Below are 16805 nucleotides of genomic sequence, written 5' to 3'. Positions count from 1 at the left end.
GAGGTTTTCAGCAGGGGGCAGTCAAGAATGTGTCAAACAACACCAATCATTCTCTCCAACACTTCTCCCATGTGAGACGAATGAGGCACATTGAATGTCCAAGTGCAGCCTTGATCCAGAAATATCCCTTGATCTCTGGATCATTTCAGTTCCTTGCAGGCTCCAAGCAAGTTTGTGCCTCTGTCTGACCGGAGGTGCTTGACTGGTCCTCTAATTGACAGGAATCGACGCAAGGCATTTACAGAGCTGGAAGTAGATATTGGTCCTCATGCTCGAACGGACATACGTAAAACTTACCAAGGATGCCCTTCGTAACTCAATTTACATACTTATTTCGGCATTCTCGAATGTCTTGGTATTAAAAATTCTTTGTAGGATTTACATACTCTAAAAGGCAGTTGTAAAACGGACAGACCGGTGTGTCCCTGTGGTGGACATCTGTGGAATTAAATAATTATAATGATAACTAATACAACAATTGTAACTGCCTCTGTGTTCAGTTTAAGTTTGGGTTCCTACCAGGTTTTGGTTCCTACCTAAAGGCTGCTAGTGTAGTGATTGTAATGGTACATAATTCACCCACGGACTATTGTTAGGAACATTCTAGAACATTAGTTCCGCCCGAACATTCTGGCACGTGTGTGATGATGTCATAGCTGAACATGCTAGAACATTCTAGAACATTAGCACTGCCACAACATTCTGGAACGTTCGTGATGATGGCATAGCTGAACATTCCTAATCTAGAACATCGAACATCCTTATATAAGTGTTACGATTCGGCATGGCAGAAGGACCCAATATGCGGTTAGAAGTACAAAGGAGACGGTGGTTGCTCTTCTCAACGGTGTTCTTTAATATAGAACTCAAGGCAAGAGCAAGGCCGGTAATATATATCATACAAAACCAAAGGGCACAGCGGCGCTGGCGCTAACTACAAACACGGACTGAGATACGAAAACAAAGATGACAAAAACAGAATACTAAATCACTTACTGACTCTAAGTACAACAGCAGGGCAAGGCAGACGACAGCAAGGTACATCGAACGGGTAACACGGAGGTATGACGCCACAACAGGAAGTGGGAACAGGACAACCTAATATACTCAACCTAATTACAATGATTACAAACGATCAACAGCTGGGGGAAGAGACACTAGAACTAATACAAAACAAAATACAATACAACCATCAAAGAACACACACAGGCTAAATACAAACACAGAATAAGAATACTAACACAGAACAAACCTAAACAGACAACACTTGTAATAAGGACACTAATTGCCACATTAGAACGTTATTGATTTGGACCATTAGGTTCAGGGCTGAGTGCATTGTCTGCAGGTGACCGCTGGATGGCGGTATGACACAGCTGTCAACTCTCTGCCTGGGACATTCTCTCCCAGGCATGAGATGATCTTGGAGCATTACAGTATCTCCCCTCAAACTGGGGGCTTCCAGACCCCCGAGAATATCGTCCGGACACGGGCGTCGCAGGAGGCCGGGACCCCGGAAAAAAACCAAGGCGAGGACCCGGAGAACTGGGGCCGGGAGTCCGAGGAAAGAACCCAGGAGCGGCATAGCAGCCAGGGGGGTGGAAAATGGGCGCAGATGTCCGGAGAGGGGGGGGGGGCGGGGACGGGAACAGAGGCCCGGAGAGTAGGAGCGGGGGCGGGAACAGAGAAACGGAGAGAGGGGGTGGGGACGGAGGACCGGAGAGGGAGGCAGGACCCGGGAACAGAGGCCCGACGAGGGGGGGTGGGGAAGGGAACAGAGGCACGGAGAGGGGAGGCGGGGAGAGAAACAAGGGCCCAGAGAGGGGGGGTGGAGAGAGAAACAGGATCCGGGAGCCTGGAGCCAGGAACCGAGGGTAAGGACCCCGGAGCAGGATCCCGGACGGGAGACCCTCCAGCTGCCGTACTGGGGACTGGATCCGGAGAGCCGGAACGGAGGTGCAGCGCTGACGACCCCCGGAGCAGGATCCAACGCAGCCCACGTCGAAGACCGCGGCCCGGACCAGGACGCTGACCACGATGCAGAGCTGGACCAGACGGGGAGCCGGGAGCCGGCACAGCAGCCGGACCAGGTGTAGAGGCCGGGCAGGGCGTGGAGACCGGACCGGTCTCGGCGGCGAGGCGTGGCGTAGGCTCCTGGGATGAGGAGCCTGGACCCAGTGTAGTAGCCGTACCAGGCGTAGAGGCTGGACAGGACATGGATGCCGGAGGAGGAGCGGTGACAGCCGGGACCACGCCGATAGGAACCAGGCCGGCACCGACGACCGGATCAGCCGTGGAGGCTCTGCCAGCCTCACTAGCCCCGCCCGCCCTCCGAGCCTTGCCAGAAATCGGAGGCCTGCGAGCTGCGGGGGCTAGGCCGATCGTGGACCCTGAGCTAGCTGTAGGGGCTAGGCTAGCTGTAGGGGTTAGGCTAGCTTTAGAAGCCCGGCCAGCCTCAGGACCCAGGCTAACAGTGAGTTGAATGCTAGTCGGTTGGGCCTGGCTAACTGCAGAAACACGAACAGGAGGCAGATCAGAGGGTTGAACGCGATACTTCTCCATGAGGACTGCGGCCTGGTCGGCCATCACCCTCATCTCTGCCTCCTGGTCCGGATACTGGTCTGCTGCGGACTGGATTGTCTGAAACAGAAATACCCATTTATCTGGGGAATATTTCGACAGATCTCCCTCCATTAATTTGGAGAGAACCTTCATCGCACCCCTTAATCTTTCCGCTGGGTCTTGTGATGGTGGCGTCATAATGTTACGATTCGGCATGGCAGAAGGACCCAATATGCGGTTAGAAGTACAAAGGAGACGGTGGTTACTCTTCTCAACGGTGTTCTTTAATATAGAACTCAAGGCAAGAGCAAGGCAGGTAATATATATCATACAAAACAAAAGGGCACAGCGGCGCTGGCGCTAACTACAAACACGGACTGAGATATGAAAACAAAGATGACAAAAACAGAATACTAAATCACTTACTGACTCTAAGTACAACAGCAGGGCAAGGCAGACGACAGCAAGGTACAATGAACTAGTAACACGGAGGTATGACGCCACAACAGGAAGTGGGAACAGGACAACCTAATATACTCAACCTAATTACAATGATTACAAGCGATCAACAGCTGGGGGAAGAGACATTAGAACTAATACAAAACAAAATACAATACAACCATCAAAGAACACACAGGCTAAATACAAACACAGAATAAAGAATAATTCCTCTCTTATTGCATGCAGCCAATAAGGTACGTTTGGTGTCGTAAATGTTGCTATGTGTAGGCCCATGCCATGTAGCTAAGGTGCTAACTAAAGGCTTGCTAAGCATCAATGATTATTGAAGGACTTAATGTGTTTGTAGGTTAAGTTCATTTGGTTAACAACATTGCAAAGACATGTGACACTAAGAGACAAGTAGAAATAATATGGATGTATGTTGTTATTGTTTGATCTGTGATTTATTGTATTTCATATATGTGTTTCACAGTTCTCACGGTCCGGATTGAAATAAATCCAATCAGTAATATAAAAAACGTGTTGCTGTCATCATTGCAAGTAGAGGGAGTTACAGTGAGAACTTACTGCTCCAGAAGACAGCACTAGAGAGCAGTGATTCTAGAACATTAGCTCTGCACAACATTCTGGAACGTTCGTGATGATGTCATAGCTGAACATTCTAGAACATCGAACATCCTTACATTAAACCAAGATGTCTGAGAGTGGCAGCCAGCATGTAGCTGTTGTGGAGGTACATTGCACAGGCATGCAGGCACAAGCACCTGAGTTGCTGCAGCACAGCATAACCGTGCAACTACACGAGGAAGAAGGCACAATAGTTAACCCCGCTTCCTCAGAAGATCCACGAAGAAGCCATAGAGTCTGCACGTTGACGGAAAAGGGTCAAGAACTGCATGATGAGCAAATAAGAAAAGTTGCACATCGTTTCAGTATGCGCTATGAGAAGTGGAAGGATGCTGCTAAAGAAGCTAACCAAGCGCTGTGTGCACAGTGCTCAGACGACCTGCTGGATGGACACGTCACTAAAATGTGCAGTGCCTCTATGAGTCTGAATGAGGTTTATGATGATTGGAAGCGCATTGAAGTGCCTGACCATAACACATGTTGCAGAGTCGACACCTGTGAAACAGTAACAAAGAAAATTGTAAATAATGCAATGGACCTTGTCGACACAAGAAAGGCTAAAGGTCAAAGGCATGAAGAACAATTCATGGAAGGGATAGTGTATGTAGCCTCAGTCAAGACAGGCATCAGCTCTCGCGACACTAAATTATCCTTAGCAAGCAGGAAAAGTACAGCTGCTGATGTTGCTGCTAACCAAGCCACTTAGAACTCCTGCTAGAGCAAGAGCTTCATATTGAAGAACTTCAGAGACTTGAAGCTGAAGCCGCACAGTTAAAGGCACAACAGGAAGCTGAAGCCGCCCAGTTAAAATCCAAGCAGGAGGCTGAAACTGCAGAAAGACAAAGAGTGCTAGAAGCCAAATGCAGAGAATTAAATCGATTGGAAACTATTAAGAAGCTAAAGGCTGCCAAGGCACGACAGCAAGTATATGAGCAGAGCGAATGTTCAGCTCAAGCAGCTAAACAAAGTGACCGCTCAGATGAAGAAATAAATGAGCTTCTCCATCAACATGTCTCTGTGAAGGAGGAAGTCAAGCCTCAAGCTAGCCTAATGCAGTACCGTTCTCCACCACAAGCTGTAACATATCCAAGGCAAGAACAGCACCGTTCTCCACTGCAAGCTGTATCACAAAGGCAAGAAGACAGATCTGAAGACAGCACAGCAGCTCTTGTCAGATTGTTTGCAGAATCCATCAGTGCAAGTCGCATTCCTATACCTGAACCTACAGTGTTCAATGGCGACCCACTCAGATACAACGGCTGGAAGGTGTCCTTTCAGACGCTTGTTGGCAGGAAGAACATACCAGCTGAAGAGAAGATATACTATCTACGCAAGTATGTGGGTGGATCTGCCAAGAAGGCCATAGAGAGCTACTTCTTACTAGGCACAGAGTAAGCCTATTATGCAGCATGGCACATCCTAGATGAGCGATATGGCAATCCATTCCTTATTGCCAAGGCCTTCAGAGATAAGATTGAGTCGTGGCCCCAAGATAAGCTCCAAAGGCAGTGTGGAACTCCTCGATACACAAAGTGACACAACCTTTATCCTCGAAGAGACAGCAAAGGCTCTCAACACAAAAGGTGAACCAGTTCAGCTAAAGATCTCGACACTGGCTTCAAGAAACACAGTTGTGTCCTGTTGGAAACGGACCGGTCTACAAGTAAGAGGATTTTATTCAGACAAGATAATCACTCTGCCAGTGACTTACTCAAGAGAGTGTATCCCTGCAAACAGAGACCATATTCCCACACCAGAGACAGCGAAGGCATGGCCTCATCTTGAACACATTGCAGATGAGATCGCTCCTCAGCAAAGCTGTGATGTTGGCCTGTTAATTGGCTACAACTGTGCTCAAGCCCTCGTGCCAAGACGAGAAGTGGTGCCTGGTGAGGAACACCAGCCGTTTGCTCAGAGAACAGACTTGGGCTGGAGTGTGGTGGGATATGGTAACCCGTGTCTCAACTATGGAGATACAATCGGAATCAGTCACCACATCATTGTGAAGCAAGTGATGCCAGGTCTACCGTCCTCTTCAGACCTCACAAGTGAAGTGCACTATGTCTGTAGAACACAGATCAAAGAAGTTGTGCTACCTGCAGATGTCCTAAAGATGCTGGAGTCCGACTTCGCTGAAAGAGCGTCAGAGGCCAGCCCCATCTCTCAAGAGGATCTAAGGTTCCTGTCGGAAATGGAGAAGGGCATCAAGTTAAAGAGCAACGGTCATTATGAAATGCTGCTGCCATTCAAGAAGGAAAGGCCTAACTTACCTGATAACAAGATCTGTGCTATCCATCGTCTCAATTGCCTAGAAAGGAAGATGAGAAGAAATGATCAGTACTACAAAGACTACAAGACCTTCCTGGATGAGACCATAACCCGCGGAGATGCAGAAAGGGTCCCAGAGGAAGACATCTACAAGGCTCCAGCTTGGTATATCCCACATCATGGGGTGTATCATCCACAAAAGCCTGGGAGATACGTGTTGTCTTCGATTGCTCCGCCAAGTACCAAGGAATATCCTTGAACGACTATTTCCTGACGGGTCCAGAGTTGACAAACACCTTAGTGGGAGTTCTGTATCGCTTCCGAAGAGGTCCTGTGGCAATCATGTGTGACATAGAACGCATGTTCCACCAGTTCCATGTCAAGGCAGAAGACCAAGATTACCTACGATTCCTTTGGTGGGATGATGGAAATCTTGAAGACCAACCTTCCATCTATCGGATGAAAGTCCACTTGTTTTGTGCAGCTTCGTCACCTGGCTGTGCAAACTATGGACTGAAGCACATCGCTGCCGAAGGACGAGGAAACTTTAGTGAAGACACCATAAAGTTTATCCAAAGGAATTTCTACGTTGATGATGGTTTGTCAAGTGTAGCATCTGAAGACCAAGCAATCCAGCTGGTGAAAGAAGCAAGAGAGCTTTGCAGCACAGGCAAACTCCGTCTGCATAAGTTCATCTCGAACAGCAAGGAAGTCCTAGCCACAATCCCAAAAGAAGAGTGTGCTGAAGCTCCCAGCGACAAAGACATGGCACTGGGTGAACTGCACATGGAGAGAGTACTCGGTGTGCAGTGGTGTGTGTCATCCGATGAGTTCCAGTTCAGAGTGATCGTCAAAGAGAATCCACTTACCCGAAGAGGAGTCTTGTCCACGGTTGCTTCAGTATATGACCCTCTGGGATTTGTGGCACCCTTCATCCTGGTAGGAAAGCAGATCCTGCAACAGATGTGTCGTGACAAGCTCAGTTGGGATGACACCTTACCTGATGACTTACGACCTCTGTGGGAATGCTGGCTCCAAGACCTACAAAATCTGGCTGGTGTGAAGATTCCAAGATGCTACGTTCCATTAAGCTTCAAGGTTCAACACTACGAACTTCACCATTTCTCTGATGCCAGTATGTCAGGCTATGGAGAGTGCTCGTACCTCAGAGCAGTGAGTACGTCAAGTGAAGTCCATTGTTCCTTAGTAATGGGAAAGTCAAGAATTGCCCCTACTAAGGTCACAACCATACCAAGGCTCGAGCTGTCAGCAGCAATGGTAGCTGTCCGCACCAGTGACATGCTCAAGAAAGAACTGGAAGTAGAGTGCCTACAAGAAGTCTTCTGGACTAATTCAAGGGTTGTCCTTGGGTACATCAATAATGAAACCAGAAGATTTCATGTGTTTGTAGCAAATCGCGTGGAACGCATCAAGCAAAGCACAGAGTCTACACAATGGAGGTATGTGGCTTCGGAAGAGAATCCAGCCGACCATGCCTCAAGGGGTCTCACAGCAGAGCAACTGATATCCTCTAACTGGTTCACAGGCCCAGACTTTCTTTGGCAGAAAGAGTTACCAAGTGGAGAAATCAAGGTGGGAGAGATCGCAAATGACGACCCTGAACTTAAAGGCCAACTTGCAGGTTGTATTTTTGTTCAATAAACAATGTGACTAGGCCAACGCTGACTTTCATGAAGAGGGGGGAAAAAATTATCGAAATTGACCCAGTTTTAGCGTTTTTATCAAACATTTTGTTGACCAAACATTTTGTTGACCAAACCACAAGCTCCACGCACATGCATATTTTAATTGCATGTTTCATAGCGTGCGTGTGTCATCTTAATGCTGACGTCACGTCAGGTGCAGGGCAGCAGGGGCTCTGAGAGTCACACACAGCTAGTGGCAGGAAGCAGAGCCTTGCTACTACTAGCCGATGAGTGATGAATGAAAATGTATCCGTTTCACATAACACTATTGATCCGTGATCATAGCCATTCATCTCTAAAGCTAACCACTATTTGTAACAGCCACAACCACGTTACCATATTTGTAATGATTTGATTTGATATTTTTTATTTTCGTGTCTTACATACAGATGTATGCCCAGCCCATATGGGCTTACAAGACACATAACAATAAGTATATAATAATATACTTTACCAATTACTTAACAAATTACATATAGACCAAGATGGCCATAAGAGAATACAAGAAAACACAATAAAACGTAATATAACACAAGCTGTACTCAATGTAAATAAACAGAAAAACAAGATGAATTCAAATACAAGTATATAGGATACAGTGTGTTTTGTCTCAAGTGCCATGCCTTCTCCAAAAATCCTGCAAAACCGAAGATGTCCTCCACAATAATGTAATAATGTAAATCATTGTGTCGTTGTACATATTGTGTATGCAACGTTAGCCGCTAACGTAGCTTAGCTTGGTAGCCGCCGTTCTTGAAACTCCTAACAAAGCCTGAATTAAAATGGTTCTCTCCTCTTTGTATACCTTTGTCCTCACAAGTATTCTGCCAGGGAACTTATGGACACGACAATAGTAGTTATAAGGTGTTTGATCATTGTGTCGTTGTACATATTGTGTATGCAACGTTAGCAGCTAACGTAGCTTGGTAGCCGCCGTTCTTGAATCTCCTAACAAAGCCCGAATTAAAATGGTTCTCTCCTCTTTGTATACCTTTGTCCTCACAAGTATTCTGCCAGGGAACTTATGGACACGACAATAGTACTTATAAGGTGTTTGATCATTGTGTCGTTGTACATATTGTGTATGCAACGTTAGCAGCTAACATAGCTTAGTTTGGTAGCCGCCGTTCTTGAAACTCCTAACAAAGCCTGAATTAAAATGGTTCTCTCCTCTTTGTATACCTTTGTCCTCACAAGCAGGGCCGCCTCAGGGGGTGTGCGAGCAGTGCGGTCGAACAGGGCCTCGCGGGAAGGGGGGCCTCGCAAAAAAAAAAAAAAAAAAAAAAAAAAAATTATTTTTTTTTATTTTTATTTTTATTTTATTTTTAATTTTTTTGCGAGGCCCCCCTTCCCGCGAGGCCCTTTTTCATCACAGACCTAAAATCTAGTTTTGCTTATATGCTTATATATTTCACATTAGACACGTTTGTAGAATGACTTGTTCCTGGGTCTGCACCTGGGTCACTATTGGAGCTCTGGTGCTCTGCAGCAGGCATTGGTTTCAATGAGGGGAGGGGTTACAGGTAAGTTAGCGTCTGACTATTCCGCGCGTGCAGCATTGGAGTTTATGCCAGCCACGGTGAAGAGGACATCGTTCGGCAGATGGACTGAAGATGAAAGTTGTTGCATGTTAGACAGTTCAGTCAGGCTAGCCATCCCGGCTAAAGACAGGGACAGCTAGTTAGCTTTAGCTACGTTATAATATTGAGTGCTAACGTGTGGTTCAGTCGGGATAGCCATGATGATGTCGGCTAGTAGCTAGCTTAGCTAACGGCTAACTAGCGTTAGCTAACCTATCCAGAGGAGCGAGGCGAGGCGAGTGGATGTCTTTTCAAAAGAAGGAGAAGAGAACTTGTGAGCAGATAAATCTGTTAGGCAGCAATACGCCGAAAGGTGTCCAGTCTGCCGGAAAGTACTCGAAGAAGAAGAAGAAGAAGAAATTACAGCGTGGGCCAAGTCTCCTTCCAACTTTACCATTGGCGCCGGCCGCGCCGCATTCATTGATACTGCGTTATGGTGAGTCAACCTATGATTATATACCCGCCGTGGACCTGTCCTGACCTATCTATCTTTCTCTCTCTCTGGAGCCAAACTGGTCGACTAGCTAATATATAGTACTACTAGTAGCTAACTGTGTGTGCCTGGTGAGAGCACCTGGCTGTATGTAGACAGTAGCCGCATAGCTTGTTAGCTGTTAGCTAACGCAGAAGCAAGCTATGCGGCTACTACATGCAGCCAGGTGCCTGATTGAGCTAACTGTTAGCCAGTTAGCTGTTTAGCGTCAGCTGGGAACGTTCGTTTGATGCTATCAGTTAGCCTTGAGAATAGCAGGCCCTGGCACCCTGACTACGACATCATCTTTGACAGAAGATGTAGTCGGGCCTGCACCATGACAAGGCTCTGGCCATAGCTTTGTCCCGACAGCGAGAGGCCTTTCGTCAACGTGGAGACCTGTGTTGCGGCCTTTCGCCCTGCGCCTCGTGCAGGTAACGTAAGATTAATGAAAATGTCATGACATTACCCCACTCTTCCTTCCTTCCCCTCCTGAATGTTTTGTTAATAACGATGTTTTTTTCCAGGCAAAACATATGCTACTTCACAACATTTGGAGATACGACATGTGCTGTGTGTGAATGGTCGTTTGTGTAGCTTGGGTAGCGTTGGGCCGTTGGCCAAAGCTGTGTGTCACGTGGCCTGGTGTCACAGTACCTGGCTAGCCTATTTAGCTGATGTCGGCCATTGGCTCCTTGCTGCTTTGGTTTCTCTGTTGACCCTCTTCTTGTTGGATTTAAGTGTTGATCTTTGTCCTTTTGAATCTCTCATACATGCTATAGTCTCTCTCTAACACACACACACATGACAAACACACATGTTCTCTCACTCTCTCTCTCTCTCTCTTTCTAACACACACAGTCTGCCTATGGCAGCCTTTCTCGATGGCTAGGCTGTGCTCAAGGATCTTCAGTCACAGTGCTCAGGTATTCTGCCACTGTGTACTCTCTGTTTAGGGCCAAATAGCATTTCAATTTCTTTCCAATGTGTCTCTCTCTCTCTCTCTCTCTCTCTCTCTCTGTACACTGTATATTGACTGTAGAACGGGAGCTCTCTCTCGCTCTCTCTTTTGCTATATGTTGACTGTATCATGCCCCGCCTCGGGCAGCGCTATTATTTAAGAATATGTTGACTGTATAAAAAAAAAAATATATATATATATAATTTTTTTTTTTTTTTTTTTTTTTTACCTTTGGGGGGGGGGGGGGGGGGGGGGGCTCGCGTTAAATCTCGCACAGGGCCTCGCATTTCTCCCAGGCGGCCCTGCTCACAAGTATTCTGCTAGGGAACTTATGGACACGACAATAGTAGTTATAAGGTGTTTGATCATTGTGTCGTTGTACATATTGTGTATGCAACGTTAGCAGCTAACGTAGCTTAGCTTGGTAGCCGCCGTTCTTGAAACTCCTAACAAAGCCCGAATTAAAATGGTTCTCTCCTCTTTGTATACCTTTGTCCTCACAAGTATTCTGCCAGGGAACTTATGGACACGACAATAGTAGTTATAAGGTGTTTGATCATTGTGTCGTTGTACATATGCACTGAGTGCAGCTAAAGGGGCTATCCAACGAGTGCAGCTAAAGGGGCTATCCACCGAGTGCAGCTAAAGGGGCTATCGTTTATGCTCGCTTATGCCTGTATTTTTTTACTGTTGTTGTATGTCCGTTCTATTTTATAATTTTTAGACTATTTTTAAACTTAATCATTTTAAACTATTTTATTAATTGTATTACTGAATAGAGAGCCTATTAGGATGCTAGATCCTAATGTGAAACACTGTGATTTAACGTCACAGTGCCCAAGTGCGTCCACCTTTTTATAGGATTCTATCACATTTGCATAACAATAGCGAATATTACGTACCTTGCGCCGTTTTCATTGGAGTTTTTTACAAAACAACGCTGTTTTATTTGTCCTATATATGCGGATATCATTTAAAAACTTAAATTTTACCATTTTAGTTCCCTTTAGACAACAAACATAATGCTAATGATGCACTTTAATTATGATAATTAGGTGGCCATTCACGGTCACTGTACTGAGGTGACGTGAGGGCGCATTCATAGTTTAACGCTCGTGTGTTCAGATCGCATTTTCATCAACTTTTACCGACCTGCTGACCTGTGAACTGTGAAAAAAGGTCTTGGAAAATGGAGTTCTTTTGTTTGAACCTGTTTTCATCCTTTAAAATCAATGCTGCCATCTACTGTCAGCTGGAAGGTAGTGTCGTTTGTCTACCATCTCATCTCAGGAGCAAACAACATCCCCATTTTATTTGTCTAACAAACAAAATATTAATCACAATCACTTGTCACATTAACATTTGTGAGTACATGTGTTTTCAACAAAAATATGACAAATTTAACACAACAGCCAGCACTTCATAAAATTTTATAAACATTATATAAAAAATACAATAAACATAACTTGGAACAATAACTATTTACAGCACACCATACATATTTATAAATTTTTTCATTCGCTCACTCATTCATACACTCATTCATCCAAACACCAGTAACACCAGAAACTAGCATCTTCGTCCTCCTCCTCCTCCCACTGGACACACATGGTGTGGAACCATTTGTGACAGTTGTCACACTGGACCCACGACACCAAACCCTCAGAGTCCACAGGGGGGTTCGCCTTTTTACACCGGCCACACCGCCAGATCCCCAGCTTCTGCCTCTTGGTGGTGTGACCTGCAGTTAAAAAGAAATTTATTATTATGACGCTGCTTGATTACAATATACCAAGGTCCAATAATAAGTAAGGGATAATGTATAGCTACGAGGTCATTGTCGCAAAATAATTGACCGACACGGAGTTTAAAATACCGAGGCGCAGCGCTGAGGTGTTTTAAACGTCAGTGAAGGTCAATTATTTTGCGACAATGATCGAGTAAAGCTATACATTATCCCGCTTATTACATGGCTAACTTACTAACAATATACCTAATTCATCGACAAGACTAGATCAAATGAAGACGCAGTTGTTCTGTGGCTCTGTCAGCCCAAATAAAGTGATTATTATTATCGGCAGCCGGCAGGTCTCTGGTCTGATTGCATGACTGAGTGCAGCTGTGCATATGCTGAGCAGCACTGATACAGTGTTGTAGTGGGCTTGATTGCGAACAGCTGCGCACAGCGGTCATTATTGTCCCACAGCGGTCATTATTGTGTGATAACGGACCTCTGACACGGGCTATTGACCAATCACAAGCAAGCATTTCGGCGAATGTGAAAACGCCATGTAATAAATATGAATAACTATCTATATAGTACTTTTCACACATGGACCACAGTTCAAAGTGCCCCACAGCAATTTGTATAAAATCAGCAAATTTTTTACAAAATAAATAACAATTCATAAGTTTGCCCTGACAAACTCAAAAAACATAAGTAACATGCCGATGGGTGTCGTGGGTCTGGCGTGGGAGGAGGAGGATGTCGATGCTCCTGTTGGTCCAGGAATACAGGAGGCTGCAGACACAAAAAGGGAGCACCACTCAAAAAAATTATTTTGTTTGGTTTGGTAAATATTGCGCTATGAACAGTCTATCAGTGTACTGTGTGTGTGTGTAGGCCGTAGGGGCAGGTACAATAAGAGTTTTTCTTCCTGTTCCTTTTGGCCATGGACATTTGTAGATCGTGTTTTTTTCACAGTTGTTTGAAAAAGCTTACGGTGGGAGGGAGAGGAAGTTGGCTGGGACACCCGGTGGGACTGCGGTGGGACTGCCGGCTCTGAGAAAATGGTTAAGAAACAATAAAACATGATTATTTATTCATAAAAAAATTTATACTTTTTTGCTAACTGAGAATGTTGTCTCCCAAATAACTGTTAAAAGAAAACAAATAAATAAATACCATCCATTATGGCTGTTGGGGAGGAAGAGGTGGAGGGGTGGTGATCTTCCCCTCTCAAAGCAGGCAGGCGAGTGCTGGTGTGGAGGCTAGAGGCGGGCAGCAGACTGTGGGAGGCAGAAGAGGGGGGCATGGAGGCTGAGGCTGAGGGACCGGCGATGGAAAGACCGGAGCTGGTGGTGGGAGCGGCCCCGGGGGACACTCCTCTTCTGCGGCTGGGGAGAGAGCCACCACGCGGGGTACGGGAGGAGGTTGTGGGAGTCCTTAAAGTTTCAGCCCGCTGCCGCTGTCGGTCTGCCCTGGCCAGAGCTCCTGCCTCGGCGCGGGCGGCGCGGTCCTCTGTCTCATCGATGGCATCCGTCATCTCCTGGGCGGTGAGCAGGCGGGCCTTGGTGGTGTTCCTCCTGACCTTTCCAGATCTTCTTGTGAACTCTATCTGGGCCAGGAGTTGTCCCAGGTCCGCTGTGATCCTCCCTGCTGTTACAAGGGGGTGGTTGAGGTAGGGGTTGGGGGGTGAGTCCTGGACTAGAGCACGGGGGCTGGGTGGGGGGCTGGGAGGGGGGCTAGGAGCACGGGGGCTGGGTGGGGGGCTAGGAGCACGGGGGCTGGGTCGGGGGCTAGGAGCACGGGGGCTGGGTGGGGGGCTGGGCTGGGGGGTAACAGCAGGGTTGGCACCAGGAGATGCAGGGGGAGGGGCAGACGGCATGACCCTCGACCAATCAATAGCCGCAGGGTCCAGAGGGTAGAGGCCACACCTCCTGAAGCCAGCCACCACCACCCTCCGATCTTTCTGCCTCTGGTAGGTGTCTCTGAACACCCTTGAAAACTCCTTTTTAGAAATCATGAAGGAGTGGCTAACTGCCGACAGATCTCCCACAAGCCCGGAGAAATCTGCCTTCAAGGGTGCAAAGAAACTCACATCCAGAGGCTGAAGGATGTGAGAGGTGTGTGGCGGTAGGCACAGGAGAATGACCCTCTCCCTCTGTGCCGTCCGGACCAGCTCTGGATCCAGGTGGGACTGGTGACCGTCCATCACAAGCAGCAGCGGGCGCTCCTCCGTGGCATACTTCAGGAAGTGGTCGGTGAACCACTTCCTAAAAAGCTCTGAGTCAATGTACCCCGCTGGCGACTTCCCGTAGAGGGCATTGGGGACTCCCTCCCTATTGTAGGGCCCTCCTGGGTAGCCCCCCTTATAAATAATAAAAGGGGGGACGTCCTCCCCAGCCGCGTTGAGGCAGGCCAGGACCGTGATGTGTTCCCTGGTTCCCTGGGCCTGCCTGTAGGCGTGCTTCGTCCCACGGGGCACAACGACCTTCCTCCGGTTGGAGTCCATCTGAAACCCCGTCTCGTCACAGTTGTAAATATGACGGGGTTTCTCCCTCAGCCCGTGCTCCTCCATGGTGCTGGTGAGGAGCTTGAAGTATTCTTCTATGGCCCCCCTCTTAGCGCAGGCTGCCCTCCCACGGTCAATGGTGTCCGGGATCCGGATCGTGAGGCGATGGTGTTGCCTCTCCCTAAAATTGATCCACCACCCCTGGCCAAGGGATGTTTTTAGGTTCCCTGGGTGACGGAGGTTATAGATGGCCAGGGCGTGGGCCAGGACCTGCGACCTCGTCAGCGGAAACCCATAACTGGCAGAGTACAAGCAGTACTCCACCAGGGAACTCTCATCTTCAGGGGTCAGATAGGTGCCCCGGCCGATGTTGCAGGCCAGAGACACCTTTCCGCTGAGTCGGTCGATCAGGCTGGACTTAGGGACCTCGAACAACGTGGCTGCCCGCCTCGCACTCCACCTGCCTGCTCTGACCTCTGCAATGGCCTGATCCATGGCCTCCTGGGTCCACAGACGCACCTTCCTCTCCCTCTTCCGCATTTGCCGGATATTAGGCATGCTCTGCAAACACACAAAAATATTTTAAACAAGAAAGTAAAATAATATGAACTTTATTATTATTGTACGACTGACGAGTTTATTTTATTTGATTTATTTAGCACATTATTTTAAAAAAACAGTGCTAGGAGGGAACTTATGTGAGTGATTTATGATGAAATTAAATTAGATTTGAATTGTTTTTTTGAATATGGATAAGGAGGTTGTTGACCTCAATGATGAATTTAGTTTATTGCTATGGTTTGTTGGATATGAGTGAAATTCTGATGAAAAGATGCAGAACAATGGAAGGTATCAAGAACATCTTGCCTTTTGTTAATGAACTTGAATATGAATGAGCATGAAACCAAAATGATTATGCTGAAATATTACCAGACATGCAAACACACACACAACCTTACCTTCACCCAGTTCAGCATGGCAGCCTCACACACACACACACACACCTCCATTCACCTGTAGAGAAACAAACAAGCACACACAAACCTACCGTGTCTGCTGTCTGACTTTGTCACTGCTTCAGATGTTTTTTTATACAGAGATTGAGAGAGAGAGAGAGAGAGAGAGAGAGAGAAAACCAGTTCATTATTTTCCCCGCGAAAATTATTGTTCTCCCTTCGATTATTTTCGCGCAACCTCAGTTCATCACTCGTTCAGACAAACTTAGATCTCTTATTAAGATTACAAATGTACAACACATTTCGTCGGACAAAACACTGGCTATATATGCTAGCAACATAACCAAACAATCTGACTTCATCTTGGGGCGAGTGGGAGTTCGTGTTTAAGGAACAGGAAGCTACTTTTACTTGGAAATCAGCGTCGCCCCGAACACATTCGAACAATTATAACGTTGCAGTGGTACAAACGTTCACATCTAGTAGTCTTTAGATGACTAAATATAGATGAATACTCATGAAATTTGATATATATACTCTAAAATAAGTATGATTTCATATCACCTACCTTTCGACGTGAAAATCTGGTGGGGCTGTGAGGAAAGATCCAGAATGCCGCGCAAGATGGGGCGTGACCGAAGTTGGGTTTGGGCGTTCCCAGATAAAGAGGGTGACCGGGATTGGTTTACGTTCCGTTACCATACCTTGCTATGCTTGCTCATGCCTGTATTTCCTTACTGTTGTGAAGCACTTTGAACTGCAACCTCTGTATGAAAAGTGCTATACAAATAAAGTTATTATTATTATCATTACCGTATCAACATGCCGCGACGTGTAGCTAACGTAGCTTGCATGATGCATGTGCAGTGCTTTGCCCCACAGATCTGAGAAGAGGACCTGCACATTTTACTCGTTCCCAAAACTCTTTTACATGCACGACAGTAGACAATGCTAACGTTAGCGGGGTAACGTTAGC

General features: G+C 46.7%; 1 protein-coding gene across 2 annotated transcripts; it reads right to left on the bottom strand.

Moving 5' to 3' along the window:
- Positions 1–12129: 12129 nt before the first annotated feature.
- Positions 12130–16524, bottom strand: LOC311234530 (uncharacterized protein). 2 transcript variants are annotated; one of them, XM_084321772.1, is made up of 6 exons: positions 16398–16524; positions 15922–15948; positions 13544–15434; positions 13361–13420; positions 13088–13159; positions 12130–12379 (listed from the first exon to the last, which is right to left on the bottom strand). In XM_084321772.1, exons 3-6 carry the CDS (start codon positions 15429–15431, stop codon positions 12177–12179), a joined length of 2223 nt encoding a protein of 740 aa, XP_084177898.1. In that variant the 5' UTR covers positions 15432–15434; positions 15922–15948; positions 16398–16524; the 3' UTR covers positions 12130–12176. The 2 variants fall into 2 exon arrangements, with proteins under 2 accessions (XP_084177898.1, XP_084177899.1); XM_084321773.1 differs by having other exon boundaries at positions 15922–15945; positions 16398–16439.
- Positions 16525–16805: the final 281 nt, after the last annotated feature.

This window comes from Notolepis coatsorum, assembly GCF_963971535.1.
Source record: "Notolepis coatsorum genome assembly, chromosome: 9".
Taxonomy (NCBI): domain Eukaryota; kingdom Metazoa; phylum Chordata; class Actinopteri; order Aulopiformes; family Paralepididae; genus Notolepis; species Notolepis coatsorum.
This window is presented reverse-complemented; position numbering and strand designations above follow the sequence as displayed.